Source organism: Odocoileus virginianus, chromosome 29 (genome assembly GCF_023699985.2).
Source record: "Odocoileus virginianus isolate 20LAN1187 ecotype Illinois chromosome 29, Ovbor_1.2, whole genome shotgun sequence".
Taxonomy (NCBI): domain Eukaryota; kingdom Metazoa; phylum Chordata; class Mammalia; order Artiodactyla; family Cervidae; genus Odocoileus; species Odocoileus virginianus.
The window spans coordinates 27,251,598-27,272,857 of record NC_069702.1 but is presented as its reverse complement, the minus strand read 5'-3'; the positions used below and the strand labels follow the sequence as shown (position 1 = coordinate 27,272,857).

Sequence of the window (21,260 nt, the reverse complement as noted above, 5' to 3'; positions counted from 1 at the left end):
GAGTGTGTGTGTGTGTGTGTGTGTGTGTGTGTGTATTTTTCATTATTTATCAGATAGTTAAAGTATACTTTGAATTAGTAATAATACAATTAAGAGCTTAACTTTTAAAAATTAATTTATTTTTTAATTGAAGGATAATTGCTTTACAGAATTATGTTGTTTTCTGTCAAACATCAACATGAATCAGCCATAGGTGGCTCAGAGATTAACTCTTTTAATATATCTTATTTCCAAGCTAAGTTATTGGTTTGGTCAAATTTTTGAAAATATTGAAAACTAAAATGTTCAAATAGTAAATCACAGATAGAGAACACAGTAATGTTACAAATCGTTTAAACTCTTATGTAAAATTAGATAAGGTGTTTTACACAACTATTGAATTGACAAAGTCTTGTGGAAAAACCAGTTCCAGATGGCAAACATACGCAAGGGATTCAGTCAAACAATTTTTTTTGGCAAGAATGCTATGAATTTTGTAATCACTTATGAACCAATGAAATACAAAGATGAGTCTAGTTAATAATCTACAATTATTGGCTAAAGGAGTATATTAGTGCTGATTTCCCTCTATTCATACTATCTTTTCTATCAACCCCACAAAACTTTGGCACAATGAAGTGGGTGACTTTTATTTCCCTTCTCCTCCTTTTCAGCTCTGCTTATTCCAGGGGTGTGTTTCGTCGAGATACACGTAAGAATTCTATTTTTCAATTGTTCAACTTTTCTTTCCCAGACAAAAATGTTTCAGTAAACCTTGAATCTTTAATGAAGAAAGTTTTTCTTTAGCATTTATTTTTAGACTGTTACTATATTTTGTATTTGTGAACCCTTAGGAAGATATCTTATTAATATATTTCTAACATCCTAGGATAAAAAAATAGTGAGAATTGTTTAGTAACCGTAATTTCCTATTGCACATGAAGGAGTTTCTGTAGAGTGACTTAAGCTTCACAAAATATAGTTGAAGATAGAATTTAAAAATCCAAGTTTCCAAAGGCCTGTTTGCTGTACTTTATACAAAAAATACAAAATTTGTGATTTTAATCTTATAAATAAAACTTGTATTTATAGTTTCCATTTCGAACTATCCTCTCAGTTAATAGACACTGCAAGAGCATTAGGTCTTATCCAAGTTTGAATATAAAGCTATAAATATGTAATGACTTTAATGATTTTTCAAGTAGTATCATTCTTCTGCTTAAATGCAGAAGAAATATTTCACCATCACCTTAAGATTTTCTGTAGGGAATCAGAGCTCAGTATCTTGGAGCAAGTGAATATCCAAGTCAAATGGAGAGAAACATAAAAAATAATATCATAACCAGTTGTTTCTTTAGAATTTAAAGCAAATCTTTTTTTTTCCTCCCATTTCCCCCTCCAGACAAGAGTGAGATTGCTCATCGGTTTAAAGATTTGGGAGAAGACAATTTCCAAGGCCTGTAAGTTAAAATATTGAGGAATTAAATTTACTGTTTCTAATAGTGTTGGTTACAATTTTGAAGTCCTTGGAGTCCCATCATCAAAGATTGTAGAACAGTACTCTCCAATAGGATTTTCTGCATCAGTGACAATATTCTGTATCAGTGTTGACCAATATAGTTGCCATTGGCCACTGTGGTTATTGAGGACTTTAAATATGGCAATTGCAACTGAGAATCAAAAATATAAACAGTATTTAATTTTAATTTTTTAAAATATATATTGTCACTTCTGGCTAATGAAAACTGTTTGGACAGTGTAGATCTGGAACTCTTATATAAGCTACATGGTAGAAAACATTTTGCTATGTGACTCCTTTCACAACTTGTTTGCTAAATTCGTTACCCAGCAAATATTTCTGTGACTTTTTGAGATAATTTGAATATTTTTTAATCTAGTAAAAGGTGAGGAAATAGCTCATATTTCAAAGTCTGTCTCATCCTATTGCCTGATTAAATAAGATATTTGTGTATGTATGTATGTTTTTTGTTTTTTGTTTTAAATAGTTGAAGGACCTGTGTAATGCCCCAGTTAACAATAGGTCTATTTAGAATACATTTTGCTTGCTTGCTCACATAGATGATGTAATAGTATGCATATATTGACCTGCACACACATATATTTAAACATGTTGGAAATATACATCTTCTTTGATTAGAAAGCCACATATACCTGGTTAGGCCTCAGATCACAGCTGACATCAATAGGATCTCTGAGTAATCGTGAGAAAGGTGTGTAAAATATATAACATATACAGACACACTATTTGTTTTCTAACATAGCACCCTCGGTTCAGTTCAGTTCAGTTCAGTTCAGTTCAGTTCAATTGCTCAGTCGTGTCCGACTCTTTGCGAACCCATGAATCGCAGCACGCCAGGCCTCCCTGTCCATCACCAACACCCAGAGTTCAAACCCATGTCTATCGAGTAGGTGATGCCATCCAGCCATCTCATCCTCTGTCGTCCCCTTCTCCTCCTGCCCCTAATCCCTCCCAGCATCAGGGTCTTTTCCAATGAGTCAACTCTTTGCATGAGGTGGCCAAAGTATTGGAATTTCAGCTTCAGCATGAGTCCTTCCAATGAACACCCAGGACTGATCTCCTTTAGGATGGACTGGTTGGATCTCCTTGCAGTCCAAGGGACTCTCAAGAGTCTTCTCCAACACCATAGTTCAAAAGCATCAATTTTTTGGCCTTAAGCTTTCTTCACAGACCAACTCTCACATCCATACTTGACCACTGGAAAAACCACAGCCTTGACTAGATGGACCTTTATTGTCAAAGTAATGTCTCTGCTTTTTAATATGCTGTCTATGTTGGTCATAACTTTCCTTCCAAGGAGTAAGTGTCTTTTAATTTCATGGCTGCAATCACCATCTGCAGTGATTTTGGAGCCCCTCAAAATAAAGTCAGCCACTGTTTACATTGTCTCCCCATCTATTTCCCATGAGGTGATGGGGCCAGATGCCATGATCTTAGTTTTCTGAATGTTGAGCTTTAAGCCAACTTTTTCATCTCCTCCTTCACTTTCATCAAGAGGTTTTTTAGTTCCTCTTCACTTTCTACCATAAGGGTGGTGTCATCTGCATATCTGAGGTTATTGATATTTCTCCTGGCAATCATGATTCCAGCTTGTGCTTCTTCCAGCCCAGCGTTTCTCATGATGTACTCTGCATATAAGTTAAATAAACAGGGTGACAATATACAGCCTTGATGTACTCCTTTTCCTGATTTGGAACCAGTCTGTTCCATGTCCAGTTCTAACTGTTGCTTCCCGACCTGCATACAGATTTCTCAAGAGGCAAGTCAGGTGGTCTGGTATTCCCATCTCTTTCAAAATTTTCCACAGTTTATTATGATCCACACAGTCAAAGGCTTTGGCATAGTCAGTAAAGCAGAAATAGATATTTTTCTGGAACTCTCTTGCTTTTTCGATGATCCAGCGGATGTTTGCAATTTGATCTCTGGTTCCTCTGCCTTTTCTAAAACCAGCTGGAACATCTGGAAGTTCACGGTTCACGTATTGCTGAAGCGTGGCTTAGAGAATTTTGAGCATTACTTTACTAGCATGTGAGATGAGTGCAATTGTGTGGTAGTTTGAGTATTCTTTGGCATTGCCTTTCTTTGGGATTGGAACCTAGTGTATATTAAAATTTTATTATACTACATTTTTTTGTGTTCTTTATTTCAGGGTACTGATTGCCTTTTCTCAGTATCTCCAGCAGTGTCCATTTGATGAACATGTAAAATTAGTGAAGGAATTAACTGATTTTGCTAAAGAATGTGTTGCTGATGAGTCACATGCAGGTTGTGAAAAGTCACTTGTAAGTATATTCTGATTTTGAATAGTATTTCTTCTTCTGTAACGTAATCTTGAATGTTTAAAAAGTAAAAATATCTCATTTTAGTTTTCTTAATTATTATCAAAGACTATATTTGTAAGCAAATCTTAAAAGTGGGTATAGCATTTCTTTGATGATAGAGATGTTCTAGTGTACTCACAGTTTTAAAAAACTTTTTTTACTGAAACTACACATAAAAGTCATAGTGTTTTTGGAAATTTTTTATTTTTAGAAGTTTCATTTTTAAAATTTACAGTTTAATTTCTTTTCATAGGCATTAATAATGATAGGATAGTTTTTAACCTTGTTATCTAGGTAAAAACAACAGTATGGCTATGTATTCCTTGTTTTAGGGATATTCATATTTTTACATACAATAAAAAATCAGGACTTTGTGATATTTTCAGATAGATCTTGAATACAAAGATAAGTCTATATTTCTCTTACCACTTTATATATACCTTTCTTGGGACAAGGCAATTTTTTGTTTATCACAGAAAGCTTCCTCCTTGTTTTTCTCTATATGTACTTCTGCCTCAAGGCAGAATCAGTTCTTTAACTACCCACAATAATATTACTCTAAATATGAATTTTTAAAAATATATTTTAAAAGAAATTAATAAATTTTGTCTTGAGCCTATTTCCTCTGAAGTTATAATTACTTTCATAATCAAAATTAATCAATACAGAAAAGATTCACTTAATGGACTGTGCATTGAGGCAAATATTTCTAGAACAAAAAAACTATATTCTAATACAATAGCAACTAATATATGGTAGATTGTGTTACTCTTCAGTTTAGAATGGTTTCTACTAAAAATTTGGACCTCTCGAAAAGGAGTAGATCAAACGAGAAACTATCTGAACACTGTCCTCCCTATTGTGAATTCATTGCTACTTAGAGGATAATTTCCCTTGAGTTTTTATTATAATGATTTCTCTCCTGGCCTTTAGCCTCAGGTGGAAACAGGAGTTCTGTTCATTCCTTCTGTTTTATCCACTATAAGTAATAGTGTGACACTTAATTCTTATGGTAATCACCCATAGATGGTCAAATCAAGGGAAACTCTCTAAATCTGAGGGGGAAATAAAAGTGGATTTTTATATGACATACATACTAACCAAGGTTTACCAAGATATTAATTTCTTGTACTATTCTTTGGGTGTAAGGAAAGTAAAATGCTGCTCAGCAATTTGAAGCCTGCTCTTTTCCATGTAGCACACTCTCTTTGGAGATGAATTGTGTAAGGTTGCATCCCTTCGTGAAACCTATGGTGACATGGCCGACTGCTGTGAGAAACAAGAGCCTGAAAGAAATGAATGCTTCCTGAAACACAAAGATGACAACCCAGACCTCCCTAAGTTGAAACCAGACCCCAATACTCTGTGTGGAGAGTTTAAGGCAGATGAAAAGAAGTTTTGGGGAAAGTAAATAATCTGATTTTTAAAACTTCAAAATTAAAAATTATGAAATAAGTCAAGATTCACTATAACAATTACTATTATGAAAATTATTATCAACATTAAGACTTGAAGTTTTTTCCTAATGACAATTTTCAAAGAAATATCATTATTTATTATGTAATAAGTAATTTATGTAGTAAATAACATACTACAATATTCTACATGATGAAAAAGTTGGTCAAAGATCTTTTGCAGACCAGGATATGATCTGTATGAAAATAATTGAAGTTGACATGCATTAAGATATTATAAGGATATATGTATATATTTAGCATTCTGAGAATTTAGTACAAATTAGTCAATAACATATCACTGAAATTAAACTATTTTATGCATGCGTGTATATTTATATGTATATATATGTATGAGTTTAACCTTCCACTGACTTAAAGAATGACAAAGGCAAGTTCATCATTTGAAAACTGAGGTTAATTGGTTAATTAGAAATCTTTGAATTTTGAAGGCTCTGGGGAGAAGGTAGATTACAGATATTCCTGTCATGCATTTGTTCCTGCTATAGAAAAGTGACTATTTTTTTTTGTTGTTGTTTAAAAATTTAGATACCTATATGAAGTTGCCAGAAGACATCCCTACTTTTATGCACCAGAACTCCTTTACTATGCTAATAAATATAATGGAGTTTTTCAAGAATGTTGCCAAGCTGATGATAAAGCTGCCTGCTTGCTACCAAAGGTATTCTTCAGAAAGAATAGAAGAACCGATTCATAATCACACCTCAGTTTTGGGACATCTTATAGCTAAATTTAGGAAACTGAAGCCTCCAGTAGGAACTTCTTTACATGGTTTAAACTCCTCCCTCTTTCCCCCAAACAAAGATCTTTTCACCTTTTTTGAAGGGCTATGTCTTTTTCACTAAAGACTATGTCTTTTCACCTTTTTTGAAAAGCTATGTCTTCCACTTTCCTTCTTCTAATAAGATTTACAAAGTGGATCTGGTAGAGGGAACCACTGTGTATGTGTCTAAATATTCTGCCTCTTTCTATAGTGCTAGCTGCTATAGTGAAATGCAGAAACTCATTTTTCAAATTGCACAGTAAGAGGACATCATTTTTGTGAGGCTTTTTTTTTTTATTATAGGGGGGGAGAATTCAAAGTGGGGGAGAATTTAACTGCATCTTGAAGCCTAGGTTTATTGATTCATCCTGTAAATATTTACACTGCGTTATCTTTTCTAGGGAGTTTATTGATGTTATGGGAGTTGTGGAGGAAGGATTAAAATGCATTATGTGCAAAATTAAGAAGTCAGCAAAGTTCTATTCCCTTGGATATTAGTGTACACTGTTCTACTTTTCCTTTTCATTCCCTTCTCCCTGGCAATACCTCCACACTGGTTCTTAACCACCTGAGGTTCCACTATGACCAGACTGACTTTTCCTCTTTCTATAGAACAAAATAATCATCTGCCAATAATGAATACTTGGGAATTGAGGTTTAAATTTTCTCTTTAAGATTTAATTTGGCATAGGCTCATCTGAGCTCAAGAAGGGGTGGTCTGCACAAATTTTCTTCTCTAATGTTCCTCAAATTATTTCTTTTTGCAGCTTGAAAATGTGAGAGAAGAAGTACTGGCTTCATCTGCCAGACAGAGACTCAAGTGCGCCAGTATTCAGAAATTTGGAGAAAGAGCTTTAAAAGCATGGTGTGTTAAATTTAGTTTGCATCTTTTTCATGATGTAAATGATGGTTCAGTTCACAAAATTATACATCATGTGTCACAGTTTTTTACACAGTGCTTTCACATTCATCCTTTTGGTTGTCTGAAAGGTAGAAATTTGACAGAGATGAAAACAAGAGCATTAAAGACAATTTGTCATTATTTTTAACCTTTTTTTCCCTAAGTAGTCAGAGAATTTAGAGGACAACTTTTTTGTTCTTCCAGGACAGGTGTTTAAACTCCCATGTATTTTTAATGATTGTGATCTTAGTATAATAATCCACTGCTTTTGTAGATCTATAGTCAGGGTCTTTTATCTAATTTTATCTCTCCTCCATCCCTCCAACCAATTATCTGAAGGTGTATGCTTGTCTTTTTATGTTCTGATAACTAATTTCAGTCATCAAAGTTTCTTCTCATTTTCTGGTAGCACCAGTTCTGCTGTTAATCTCTTGCTTTTGCCTGGCCCTCTGTTTTGATATTATTAGCTAGCTCTAGAAGCATCCTTCAATATTCGGACCAAGGAATACCTTTTGCAACCCTCTGCCATCCCCACCACTAATCCCTTACTTTCTAGTCAATAATAAATCAACATTGGGCAGAAAATCAATTGAAAACAGACATTTTGGAAGCTCTCAAGAAATAGTCACTTGAACTATCTTGCCTGTCATCCTTACCATCAACAAAATCACTAAACAAAACAACTCTAACATCAAATGATACATGGTTAAACAGGGTATGATTGGTTTTGGGGAGGAAGTGTCTTTTATCTGATTTCAGTGACTCTGAAATGATTTGAGAAAGCTTGTGGATGTTAGGTTTTACATCTTATCAATGAGTATAGAGATTATGCTGAATCAATTTCTTGGTAAAAGTACATTGAATCAAAACTCTCTAATTTTTTTAGACGTTAACAAAATTTATTTCCTCAGAGACTTTTATAAGTCAGGAAGAATGTGCTTTCGTTAATAATTTAAAAAGGGGGTAACTGGAATTTGTATGGCATTTCCCAGTTCATAAAGTGCTTTCATATAGATTATCTCATTTAATCCTCACAACAATGCTTTGACTTAGCATGTTGTTGTGACTCTGTGGGGACTGAAGCTCACAGAGGCTAAGTAACTGGCCTAGGGTCCATGATTATTAAGCTATAAACCCAGATCTGGAAGTCATTCCTGGGCTCTAAACCTGGGGCCTCTCAGCATGTTGCCTTTTTTAGAATCCCTCTTTGATTTCTGTTTTAATGAATTGCTGGACTTTTAACCTCCATATGTGCTGCCCTAAGGAAACATTTTGCTCTAACATTTGGTTCAGAATTAGCATTAAAATAAGAGCTAATATATCTTACAAATTATTTCTGTGTGTTATTTGAGCCTAAATTTTCTAGTTATGTGTAGTATTTTCCTAGCGCTTTCACATAAAACGTCTGTTAATAATATTTTGATGGGCGAATTTTCTTTTTAGGTCAGTAGCTCTCCTGAGCCAGAGATTTCCCAAGGCTGACTTTGCAGAGATTACCAAGATAGTGACAGATGTCACAAAAGTCCACAAAGAATGCTGCCATGGGGACCTACTTGAATGTGCAGATGACAGGGTAAAGAATCCTCAGTATGCTTTATGGTAACTTACTTGCTTAAGTTGGTAGAATCAGTTTATTTAGCATTAGAACAACTGAGAGTGGTTTGAGAGTGATCTCTCTGATTGGTCTACTCAATCCTTTCCCTGTTTCCCTTCCTTCTGCCCTCCCTCCCTCTTTGATATCCTATTCACTAAATGATCTAACAAACTCATTTATAATTTGTAATCCCTTTCATTCAAATTCTGAGATCAAATTGTTAAAGCTGAAGTAGGACAGTCACAAAGGTAGATTTCTAAGAGGAATTTTTGAGGAGGTAGGAGGAGTTGGAGAAAGGCTGGAACCTTAAGAGAGCTTTGGAAATTATGCAATTTTTCCCCTCTATGCTCTCTCTTAATTAACTCCCTATCTTAAAAAATACAAATATTTCGAACGATATCTTTTTCTCTCAAACTGACAAAATGCAAGAATCCTAGCCTCGCAGGACACTTTCTGAAAACGTTAAGGCAGATATTTTACATGTGTAAGTGGGGTCTGTGACCATGATCTTGACTAAATTTTCAAAAATCTCTAAAACTTTATTTGGTTATTTGGTTTCAAGATGCCTGCACTTAATTTAAGGGGATATTTGGAAAAACCCTATTGAGTTTTAATTTTAAAACTTAAGTGTTTAAAAAATAGATAAATAAAATAAAAACTTAAGTGTTTTAAAAGTAGGAATATAAAGTTAATAAATAACTGACATGAGCCTCTATTAAGACTAGTTTTTTTCCAATCATGTTTTAGTAGTTCTATCTGTGCCAGGCTTAGCAGCACAGACTGAAAATGTTCACAGAAGGCATGTTGGTATAAGTATGGTCTTAGAACACAATGAATGTGTTCTGTCAACATAGTAGAAGTCTGGGGAGGAAGCACAGGAATGTCAATTTACACTGAACACTTTTCATCAACTTGCTTGTAGGCAGATCTTGTCAAGTACATATGTGATAATCAAGATACACTCTCTAGTAAACTGAAGGAATGCTGTGATAAGCCTCTGTTGGAAAAATCCCACTGCATTGCTGAGGTAGAAAAAGATGCTGTACCTGAAAACCTGCCCCCATTAACTGCTGACTTTGCTGAAGATAAGGAGGTTTGCAAAAACTATCATGAAGCAAAAGATGTCTTCCTGGGCACGTAAGTGGATAAGAAATGATCCTTTCATAGTTTTAGATGATCTTGGAATTTAGGAAATTATTCTAGGCTTTCCTTTGGAATTGCTACAATTTTCACATTGCTTCAGTGTTTTTTATTCTTTCCTCTCCCGGCTTTTAAACTTTTATGGAAAAATAGATTTTAAAAAATCGTCATAAAATAATACATGCTTATGGCAGATGCTCTATCAATAGAGTACAATGGAATAATAAAAATTTACTTTTACTCCCATTCCTGACTCCTTAGGAATATTTCTGGAAATACATATAGAAATATTTTGTTTACATGTAAATTATATATATTATTCATTCAAACATTCATTCAAAGTGTATTTCTAGGACTTGTATATGTGTGAATATATGTAATACATCTTTATGTCTCTAAATCTATCTATCTATATATCTGATGCCAGCAAATAACTGTAAAGTATGGAATCTGTTACCAGGTGCTTTAAAATAAAAATGAGTCAAATTTGGTTGAAAAGACCAGAGTCCAGTAGCATGCAAGGCAGCGTACAATTAAATGACAAAATCAATGATTATATAAAATCAGTAAGTGTGGTGATAAACTAAATTTTTATTGCTCAATTATAGTATCCTGTGCACTAAATCTTCCATAAAATTACATACCCATAAACAATTTATTCATACAGAGAAGAGAAAAATTAAGAATATATCTCTAGTTATCTATCAGAACATTTTTGAAGTGTAGTCCACATCAGACAAGATGTACCTAATAGTAACAAGTGTGATTCATTAAACAATATGTGCCCAACAGCATGTGTTTTGCATAGATTACATCATGTATTTCTCACAGTTCACCTTCTGAGACATACTATTATCATCCCCATTCCACAGAGGAGGGAACCAAGGCTCAATAATTGTACTAAGTCACCTAAGGAGATATAATAAAACAAGTGGTAGAGTCAGGATTTGATAGCTTTAACTCTGAACCTTCAAGCCCTTAGGCCTTGACTGCACAGGGTTTAGTCCAATTCAAACCTTTAGGATATGATTTACATTTGTGGTTAATTATGTGGTTTTTCTTGCTTATTTGTCCAACAAAATCTATTTTATTGTCATCTTAATTAGGTTTTTGTATGAATATGCAAGAAGGCATCCTGAGTACGCTGTCTCAGTGCTATTGAGAGTTGCTAAGGAATATGAAACCACATTGGAGGACTGCTGTGCCAAAGATGATCCACATGCATGCTATGCCACAGTGGTAAGTTTCTGGAAGGAAAATATGTAGCTCTTTGATTGATGATTCCAATAACAGGAAAGAAAAATGATGTCAGATTGTTATATCGTGCAATGTAGATCTCTTTTTAAGATGATTTCAGTTCTGTGCCTGTAAACATAATAGGAATAATAACCTTCAATAAAAAAGAAAGGTCAAAGAGAGCACTCTCTTAATTTTACAAAATCTTGACCATGCATTTTTTTCTTTTTTAGACTCCTGAGAACAAAATAAGGTAAATTTAGATGTTAATTAAAAGGAATTTAACTTAGGTATAAAGAAGGTTAACCTATTTTCAAGTTTTATTAAATAATCAAGAATTAATATCTTAGGGAAGATGGTGAAATCTATTGATGTAGAATATTTTCAAATCTCTTTTGAAACAGTTTAGGAATGGTTTTAAAAGAAATTGAATAAGGGGAAGAAATCGGCTTCAAGAATTTTTAGCATATTTAGCTATGCTAAAATAAGATTTTAGCATGTTGGAAGAGACCCTGATGCTGGGAAAGATTGAGGGCAAAGGGGGGAGGGGGTGACAGAAGATGAGATGGTTGGATGGCATCATTGACTCAGTGGACTTGAGTTTGAGCAAACTCTGAGAGATGGTGAAGGACAGGGAAGCCTGGTGTGCTGCAGTCCATGGGGTTGCAAAGAGTCAGACATGACTGAGCGACTAAACAACAGCAACAGCAAATATTTAGCAAATAGCTTGTATTTGAGATATTTAGCACTCCTAGTACATGGAGTTGGAGAAGGCAATGGCAACCCACTCCAGTACTCTCACCTGGAACATCCCATGGACAGAGGAGCCTGGTGGGCTGTAGTCCATGTGGTCGCTAAGTCGGACACGACTAAGTGGCTTCACTTTCACTTTTCCTTTCATGCATTGGAGAAGGAAATGGCGACCCACTCCAGTGTTCTTGCCTGGAGAATCCCAGGGACGGGGGAGCCTGGTGGGCTGCCATCTATGGGGTCGCACAGAGTCGGACATGACTGAAGCGACTTAGCAGCAGCAGCAGTACATAGAGTGGTTTTCAAATTTAAGAATCAGAGGAAAGTCATTTTTTCCTCTATCTAGAAACTGGCTATATGCCAAGTACCACACAAGAACTGCAGAGAAGGCAATGACAACCCACTCCAGTACTCTTGCCTGGAAAATCCCATGGACAGAGGAGCCTGGTAGGCTGCAGTCCATGGGGTCGCCGAAGAGTCGGACGTGACTGAGCGACTTCACTTTCACTTTTCACTTTCATGCATTGGAGAAGGAAATGGCAACCCACTCCAGTGTTCTTGCCTGGAGAATCCTAGGGACGGGGGAGCCTGGTGGGCTGCCATCTATGTGGTCGCACAGAGTCAGACACGACTGAAGAGACTTGGCAGCACACAAGAATTGATGACCAAGACAAAATCTCTTACCTCAGAGAGCTCGGGATGCAACTGCAGAGATGGCTTGATAATGATCAGTATTTATAATTATGTGGTGGTTTGATGCTTTAGTTCCTAAGTCATGTACAGCTCTTGCAACCCTATGGACTATATGTAGCCCACCAAGCTCCTCTGTTCATAGGATTTTCCAGGCAAGAATACTGGAGTGAATTGCTATTTCCTTCTCCAGGGGATCTTCCTGATCCAGGGATCGAATCCAGGTCTCCTGCACTGCAGGCAAATTCTTTATTGACTGAGTACCAGGGAAGCCCATAGCCACCATTCGTTAGGTTTTTACCATATCCCAGACTCTGTTTTAATTTCACGAGCTCAGGAGGTTTACAGAGCAATTCTCTGGCTTAAACACTAGGAGTTGCATTCCAGAGTCTGAATGTTCTTAATCACTCATACAGTCTTACCAAATAAGCAGTTTGGACATATAATAGGTTTGGCATCAAAAAGCTATTTGCATGACTTTGGGCAGAGAAGAGGAAGGATCTCATTCTACCTAGAAGGGTGAAAAATGACCTGCATCTCTTCCTCATATAGAATGTTGTAAGCACAATTCTTTTCTTTTTCAGTTTGACAAACTTCAGCATCTTGTGGATGAGCCTCAGAATTTAATCAAACAAAACTGTGACCTATTCGAAAAAGTTGGAGAGTATGGATTCCAAAATGCGTAAGTATATTTGCTTATTGGCTAATTTTTCTTGTTCATTTAGCAAATATTTAAGATGATATTCATAGAGCAACTATCATAGAACTTTTAGTTTTGAAAGTAAAGTCTTATTTCTAATCATCCTCCATCAAGAAAGACCAGAGAAAATGAGATAAAATAGTTGATGGGGTGAAGAGCCTATATTTGAGTGCAGTTTAAAAAACTGGGCTCAAATCTTGGAGGAAACATATCAAATATTGGGTTATAGGAACTGAGGAAGCTGTTTGACAGTTAAGAAATAGTTTATGAGTGAACAAAATTAAAAGCAATGCTTTACAGAACAGAAAATAAGTCTTCAGTGGCTGTAGCTCAATAAGGTGATAGACTAATGTTCTGATTAAATAGAGCCTTATCTGTGGAAGTTAAGACAGGAAGGGGCACATCATTTAGTTGATATTTATTTTTCAACTTACACCTGTTACCACTGTTTTAACTATAGGTGCTTGGAATAACAACAATGAACAAGACATAGTCTCATCCCTTGAGTAGATTATGGTTATACATTGACTTTCAATAGTGATTAGCATTCTTCAGTCAGTCAGTTCAGTCACTCAGTCGTGTCTGACTCTTTGCGACCCCATGAATCGTGCACGCCAGGCCTCCCTGTCCATCACCAACTCCTGGAGTTAACTCAAACTCATGCCCATTGAGTCAGTGATGCCATCCAGCCATCTCATCCTGTGTCATCCCCTTCTCCCTCCCTCAATCCCTCCCAGCATCAGGGTCTTTTCCAATGAGCCAACTCTTGCATGAGGTGGCCAAAGTATTGGAGTTTCAGCTTCAGCATCAGTCCTTCCAATGAACACCCAGGACTGATCTCCTTTAGGATGGACTGGTTGGATCTCCTTGTAGTCCAAGGGACTCTCAAGAGTCTTATCCAACACCATAGTTCAAAAGCATCAATTTTTCGGCACTTAGCTTTCTTCATAGTCCAACTCTCACATCCATACATGACCTAGCATTCTTAGTAAGTGATTATTACATGCTAGATACCATGTCAGGCTGATTGCATACTTTGTTTCTTTTCATTTAGTCCTTGCACCATCCATTTTGAGTCAGGTGTATTTCCTTCTGTTTTATAGGTGAGAAAAATTCATCCATATCTTTCAAATTTAGAATAGTACTGATGTGTATTAAGCTCTTAGTAGGTTTTATTGAAAGAAAGAGGCAATTAGAAAGTATTTTCATGTCACTGAATTATTATAAAGTAAGCCACTTTCCTAAGATTATATAGCACAGGTGGAATCCAAAGCTAGGTTACTTATTTGCTCAGGACAAGGTCTTCACCCACATTATTCCGCCCATGTGAAGATGAAGACAATTTATGAATGGAATAGGTCTTCCCTGGAAACCATCTTGGTGGATTTTGGCTAAGTGTTCTCTGCTTGACCCGATGTGTTAGAAAAAGAATTTCTTGTCTGACTGAAAACACATGGATTATGTTGTTACAGGCTCATAGTTCGTTACACCAGGAAAGCACCCCAAGTGTCAACTCCAACTCTCGTGGAGGTCTCAAGAAACCTAGGAAGAGTGGGCTCCAAGTGTTGTACAAAGCCTGAATCAGAAAGAATGTCCTGTACTGAAGACTATGTGAGTCTTTTAGAATAGAACTGTCAGTAGGGATGAATTTTTGCCTTTAAATGTTGACAAAACTTTTGGAAGCAAGTGAAAGTGCTGGCTTTTACTTGTGCATGTATGTGTGTGTGTGTGTGTGTGTGTGTGTGTATCTGGTAGTAGCAACCAGGATTTGGTTGCCTGTATTATCTTGACCATCAGAGGATTTAAGTAAGATTCCAAAAGTGATAAGTTGTTTTGAAAAAATGTCATGAATTTTTAATGTTCCATCCTGGCATTTTCTAAATTTTTATTTACTTTTTTGGTTTTTTTTTTCTTTAATGGATCAGTATAAGACTATTTCTTCCCTACTCCAAAACATATCTCAGGACTCATCTTAAATTATGTACTCAATTATTTTCTTAAATACATTATTCCTAAAATGTAGACATATTTAACTTAGAAGATTTTTCAAAGTCCCTTTTTACCTGTAGTTCTAAAGTAAATCATTGCCTCAAATCAACCAATCAATGCTGTGAGTTAAAAGATAGCATTTGTTTTGGTCCAGTGGAAGAAAGGAGTTCGTGGAAAACCTTTCATTTGAGCTTCTGTGTTCCTGCCTGTTTTTAGCTGAGCTTGATCCTGAACCGGTTGTGCGTGTTGCATGAGAAGACACCCGTGAGTGAAAAAGTCACCAAATGCTGCACCGAGTCGCTGGTGAACAGACGGCCATGTTTCTCTGCTCTGACACTTGACGAAACATATGTACCAAAAGCCTTTGATGACAAATTGTTCACCTTCCATGCAGATATATGCACCCTTCCCGATGCTGAGAAACAAATCAAGAAACAAACGTGAGGAGTATTTCACTACTCTTTGTGTTGGGAGTCTTGATAGTGAGAAACTGTAAATGAGCAGCTTTCTCTGAAATAGTGATTATATACCTGAAGTACAAAAGTATTGACCATGTTAAGCAGATAAAAGTGTCAAGAATGAAATGGATAGCCTTTTGTTTTCTTAGCAAAAGAAAAAAAAAAAACAACAACAACCTCATCATCTTGCCACAAACCATTCAGAATAATGGATAAAAGCTGCAGCAGAATTATATCTTAGGCTAGTCCAGTAGAATAAGCTGAACAATTAACTGATGCAATTTTGTAGATAGCAAATTAGTCAGTAGAAATCATACGAGAATTTAATTCTGGGCATGAATAGTTATATTCAGTTTGTCCTGTGTTGACTTACAGATGAGGCAGTCCCTTAAGATCTAACTTTGAGAATGGAACTTGGATTAAAAATATCTGGCATTTCGAGTTCTGAGGCTTGATTCCCTTGATTCCATACTGTGGTCACAAGGGGTTATAATTGCAAGAAATTTAGCAACATGAAGTTGCTATTACCTCTGGTGGCTTCTGATCATGGATCTAGACTTTAAAGTAATATTGTAAAATCTACTATGCTCATATGATTCTTTCTCTAGCATTATTGTCTCTGCAGATGTCAAAGAAAGAGAACCACCAGCTCCCTTGAATTGGAGAGTTTCATTTCCTATGGCTTGAATATTATTAGGGCTTCCCTGGTGGTTCAGGATTTAAAAGCTCTGCCTGCAATGCAGGAGACCTGGGTTCAATCCCTGGGTCAGGATTGTTATTAACTTTGAATGGGGCAAATTACAAAATACCAAGAGAAAGATTTTCAGATTAGAAACTTTTTAAATGAAGTCCAGGATAAGTACATTTTTAAGAAGTATTTTTAGCTCTTAAATTTATACAATTCAATATGGCATAACTCCCCAAATCAGATAACATATGCATGCAATGACATCATCCTTTCCAGTGATTTACTGAAGAACCATTTGTTGAGATATATTGACACTACAAATGTTGAGCAATTTCCATTGATTACTTAATTTGATCCTTCCACCCACCCTGTGAAGGTGGATTTTATTCTCATTATGCAAGTGAGGACATTGAAGCTTATAATGGTACGCCTGGGCCTCGAATCCAGAGCTGTCTAGCTCTAAGACTTAGAATATTAAGCAGCATTGCTCCCATTCTTACCGTCTCCATTTTCCTTCAGTGAGTGCATTTCTTTCTGGTTTTTGTTGTTTGTTTTTATTCAAATGCAGTGCGCTTGTTGAGCTGTTGAAACACAAGCCCAAGGCCACAGATGAACAACTGAAGACCGTTATGGAGAATTTTGTGGCTTTTGTAGACAAGTGCTGTACAGCTGTTGACAAAGAGACCTGCTTCGCTGTGGAGGTACTGGTGTTGTCTTCACTTTAATATGTCTAATTTCCTTTGCTGTTGCATTTGGTCAAGCCAGGGGTTAGTGTTTTAAGTACCCGAAAGAAATTATGTGTGTGTGGAACAGGAATCTTATTCTTCATACAATTGTCTTACCAAATGACTGAAATATATTTTTTTTAAATCTCTTGCTGCACTGTCGTTGTGTTTTAATATTTGTTCTGTTTCCAAAGTTGTATGTTTATGAATTTAGACAGAAATATTTCTAAAGCTTGAAATCTTTTGGTAGAGACATCATCAAACCAAAACTTAATTTAGTTTAACATTTTCTTGAAAAGGGTAATTTGTGATTTGGTTGAATTTGAGTAGTTGACTTTACAGGTTACAGGGGAAATTTCTATTTAAATGTGTGAATCATTTAATATTTCCCCCTAGGACTTGACAGTATTTTATTCCTTTGGGGGCATATCAGGGAGCTTCCTTCCAGAGAGTCTAGTACTGAACTGTTATTAAAGGATGTGATATATGAAAAATTACTTTGTAATCACCAATGGCTGTATAAATGTTACTTTTAAAAAATCCTAACAGTGATGCTAATATTTCCCCCGTATCTGTCATTTCTTTGTATTTAGGGTCCAAAACTTGTTGCTTCAACTCAAACATCCTTAGCCTAAACACGACACAACCACAAGCATCTCAGGTAACTATACTTTTCTGCGCTTAAACACTCAGTCGTGTCCGACTCTTTGGGAACCCATGGACTGTGGCCCACGAGGCTCCTCTGTCCATGGGGATTCTCCAGGCAAGGATACTAGAGTGGGTTGCCATGCCCTCCTCCAGGAACTATACTTCAGATTTTTTTAAACAAGTAATTATATAGGGCTTCCCTGGTGGCTCAGGGGCGAAGAATTTGCCTGCCAATGCAGAAAACGTGGGTTCAGTCTCTGATCCAGGAAGGTCCCATGTGCTGCGGAAACTAAGCCCGCGCATCACAGCTATTGAGCCTGTTCTCTAAAGCCTGGGAGCCGCAACTACTGAGCCCCGTCCCGCAACACCGGAGCCTGTGCTCCCTGCAAGAGAAGCCAGGCAATGAGGGGCCTGCACATTGCAACTAGACAGCAGCCCCGCCTCCCTGCTGGGGTAAAGCCTGAGCAGCAGAGACCCAGCACAGCCAAAAATAAATAAGTAAATGGAATTATTAAAAAGAGAAAAGTATAATGCAGGCATGCATGCTAAGTCACTTTAGCTGTGTCCGACTCTTTCTGACCCTATGGACTGAAGCCCATCAGACTCCTCTGTCCAAGGGATTCTCCGGGCAAGAGTACTGGAGTGGGTTGCTGTTTCCTCCTCCAGGGAATCTTCCCGACCCAGGGATTAGATCAGCATCTGTTTATGTCTTCTGTATTGGCAGGAGGATTCTTTACCACCAGTACTACCTGGGAAGCCCCTAGTTATTCAGATAGCAAAGATCAACTGATTAATGCCAGCCACTATTCTAAACTCATTATATATATATATATATATATGTATGTGTGTATATATATATATATATATATACACTTTAATTCTCAAAAAAGTTGCCTGAGTTATATAATATATAATATTATATGTTAGTAATATAATAGTTATTCCCATTTTGCAGATGAGAAAAGAAAAGTATAGATCAAGGCATAGGTTAAGTAATTTACCCAAAGACCATCCAATCAGTGAGGTGGAGCCAAAATTAAAAATTCACACCAGAGCTTGAGAATTAACCACTATCTTGTTCTGCCCTAATGTGATACGGAAGACAGAGTCATTCTACTAAGTACTGGCTCAGCAATGGGACCCTGTAGGTAATAGGCTGAATTGTATGAAAGTGCATTTTCATATGCACAAAAACAGTTGCATATCAATGATTTCACATGGCTCAGCCAAATAGCTCAAAAACAAATTCATTTCATTGGCAAATATGAGAGGTCTACCTGTGTGAACTACTACAAGTAAATAATTTGCTAAGAAGTTTCCAATGTGTCAAGATGCTAAGTCTTAAGAGAATTTCTCTTATGACAAAAAGGCTCACTATAAAACTCAGATGTTTGAACATAAATGTGTTTAATCCATTTTAGTATAGTATGGTGGGGAAAGTTAAAAAATAGAATGGAACTTCATTTATGAAACAAGTTGCTCAACTGTTCTTTAGCATGAATTATTTTTATATTTTTCAAACTGACTGTGATGTTTATTCCACTATTAGATTTTAACTTATTCTTTGCCTATATGGTAATACCTATATTTTGTGCATTCAGGACAGGAAACAGCTTCATATCTTTGCAAATGGGGGCATTTCAAAATGTGATTTGTTTCAGTCTTAAATGGCGAGATTTTCTTCCTAGAGGTCTAACTTTGAGAAGGCAACTTTTTTGTTTGTAATTAACTTAGGTAAGAAATAAGTGTCAGGTATTCCCTGGTGATCCAATACTTATGACTCCACACTTCCACTGCAGGAGACACAGGTTCGATCCCTGGTTAGGGAACTAAGATCACGCAAGCTGTGATGCATGGTGTGGCCAAAAAAGAGTAGTTGTTAAGCAAATGACTCTGGGAATTAATGATGAAAAGCTGGTGTTACAATGTTCAACCCTGATGACATCATGACGAAGAGAGAACTTTACAAACCTTATTGCTCTGTCCTTTGCCCTTGCCCAGCAGAAGAATTCAACTGCCATGAGTCTAGGACAGGCTTGAATTGTTTTCATTGGTGGAAATAGAAAGACAATCTAAGCAATCTGGCATTCATTTGAATATATTTGAAAAAGCATATGCCATTTTATAACTAGTAATTATATTTATCTTTTGTTTTTCAGCCTACCCTGAGAGTAAGAGGAAAGAAAGAGAAATGAAAACTCAGAGCTTATCCTTCTGTTTTTCTTTTCTGTTGGTGTTGAACCAACACCCTTTCTAAAGAACATAAATTTCTTTAAATATTTTGCTTCTTTTGTTTGTGCTACAATTAATAAAAAATGAAAAGAATCTAACATAACTGTCCATGACTGTTATTTTTCAAAGATGTGTTGCCATCGTGAAAATTGTGTAGGTGTGTAAAAGTCCCACTGTTCTCTCTTCCCCATTTCAGTGCAGGACTTCTAGCTCCTTATGGGTTAATTACATAAAAGAAGCATTAATACTGTTCTGAGTTGTGGATTCTAAGCATTCAAAGTAATATTTTAACATTATGATAGTTCTGGATAAAAGAATAGGAACTGTGGTATAGGTAAGGCATATAAAGCATGGCTTTTGCCTATAGACTAGGGCTGAAAAATAAATGTGGAGACCAAGAAGATAGAGATGATTGTAAGGATACAATAAGTCCCCTTGTATCTGCAGGGTATAGATCCCATGACTCCCAGTGGATGACTGAACTGCAGATATATCTTATATATACTAATATTTCTTATATATACTAGGTTTTTTCTTGTACTTACATACCTATAAGAAAGATTAATTTATAAATTAGGCACAGTTGGGGATTAACAGTAATAAGAAAAATTATTACAATATACTGTAATGTGGTCTTACCCTCTCAAAATATTTTATTGTACTATTTTATGCCTTTTCCATCTGTGGTCACAACTTCTGCACTTCGAGATGTGACAGCAAACCCAGCATGAATTTCTTTTTCCTTCACAATTTCACAGATGAAAGATATATCCCTAACATAGATCTTAACACCCTCGGCATACGATTGTTTTTCTTACCATATTGAGAACTTTTACCTTTTCACTTTCAGGAGTCATTAATGGCTTTTCTTTGACGGATCCCAATTGTCAGCATCACTGCTCTTGCACAGTAGGGTGATAGTTAAGCAAAATAAGACTAGAACTCAAGCACTGTGACCCCAGGATAGTTGACCTGATAACTGAGAGGGTTACTAGATGTGACGGGTGGGATATGCTGGACAAGGATATAATTCATGTCTGGGGCAGCATGGCATGAGACCTTGTCATGGTACTGGGAACAGTGTACAATTTAAAACATATAATTATTTATTTCTGGAACTTTCCATTTAATATTTTTGGACCATAGTTGATCTGAGTAACTGAAACCTCAGAAAGTGAAGCCATGGATGAGGGACTAGGGTAATTAACTGAATTAGAAAAGAAAAAACCTGATCCTGAAGAAATTTAATGACAGTTTAGGAAGACAATGCAAGAAGTGTGTAAGAAGTTTAACAAGTGTGGAGAAGCATTTTTGGAAGAGAAGATAGGAAGTCTTGACAAAATTCAAGTAGTAAATGAGATATATTGGATTGAGGAAATGCAAGAGTTAGAAGGTGAAATTTTCTGGTAAAAAATTAAGATGTTATACACA

The 21,260-nt window shown here is 36.2% G+C and overlaps 1 protein-coding gene across 1 annotated transcript; it reads left to right on the top strand.

Moving 5' to 3' along the window:
- The first annotated feature begins 578 nt into the window (after window positions 1–578).
- On the top strand, window positions 579–19,932 carry ALB (albumin). Its single transcript, XM_020885353.2, has 15 exons — window positions 579–691; window positions 1,382–1,439; window positions 3,669–3,801; window positions 5,039–5,247; window positions 5,844–5,976; window positions 6,846–6,943; window positions 8,423–8,552; window positions 9,496–9,710; window positions 10,820–10,952; window positions 12,974–13,071; window positions 14,562–14,700; window positions 15,295–15,518; window positions 16,793–16,925; window positions 17,543–17,610; window positions 19,757–19,932. The coding sequence occupies exons 1-14, from the start codon at window positions 613–615 to the stop codon at window positions 17,582–17,584; spliced, it is 1,824 nt and encodes a 607-aa protein (XP_020741012.2). The 5' UTR covers window positions 579–612; the 3' UTR covers window positions 17,585–17,610; window positions 19,757–19,932.
- The last annotated feature ends 1,328 nt before the right edge of the window (window positions 19,933–21,260 follow it).

What these genes read in the sequence shown, in the direction of transcription:
- ALB (XM_020885353.2), top strand. Translation starts at nt 613, where the DNA reads ATGAAGTGGGTGACTTTTATTTCCCTTCTCCTCCTTTTCAGCTCTGCT. An exon ending in CAGGTTGTGAAAAGTCACTT is followed by an intron (nt 3,802 to 5,038) that starts GTAAGTATATTC and finishes TTTTCCATGTAG; the next exon opens with CACACTCTCTTTGGAGATGA. An exon ending in GAGTATGGATTCCAAAATGC is followed by an intron (nt 13,072 to 14,561) that starts GTAAGTATATTT and finishes ATGTTGTTACAG; the next exon opens with GCTCATAGTTCGTTACACCA.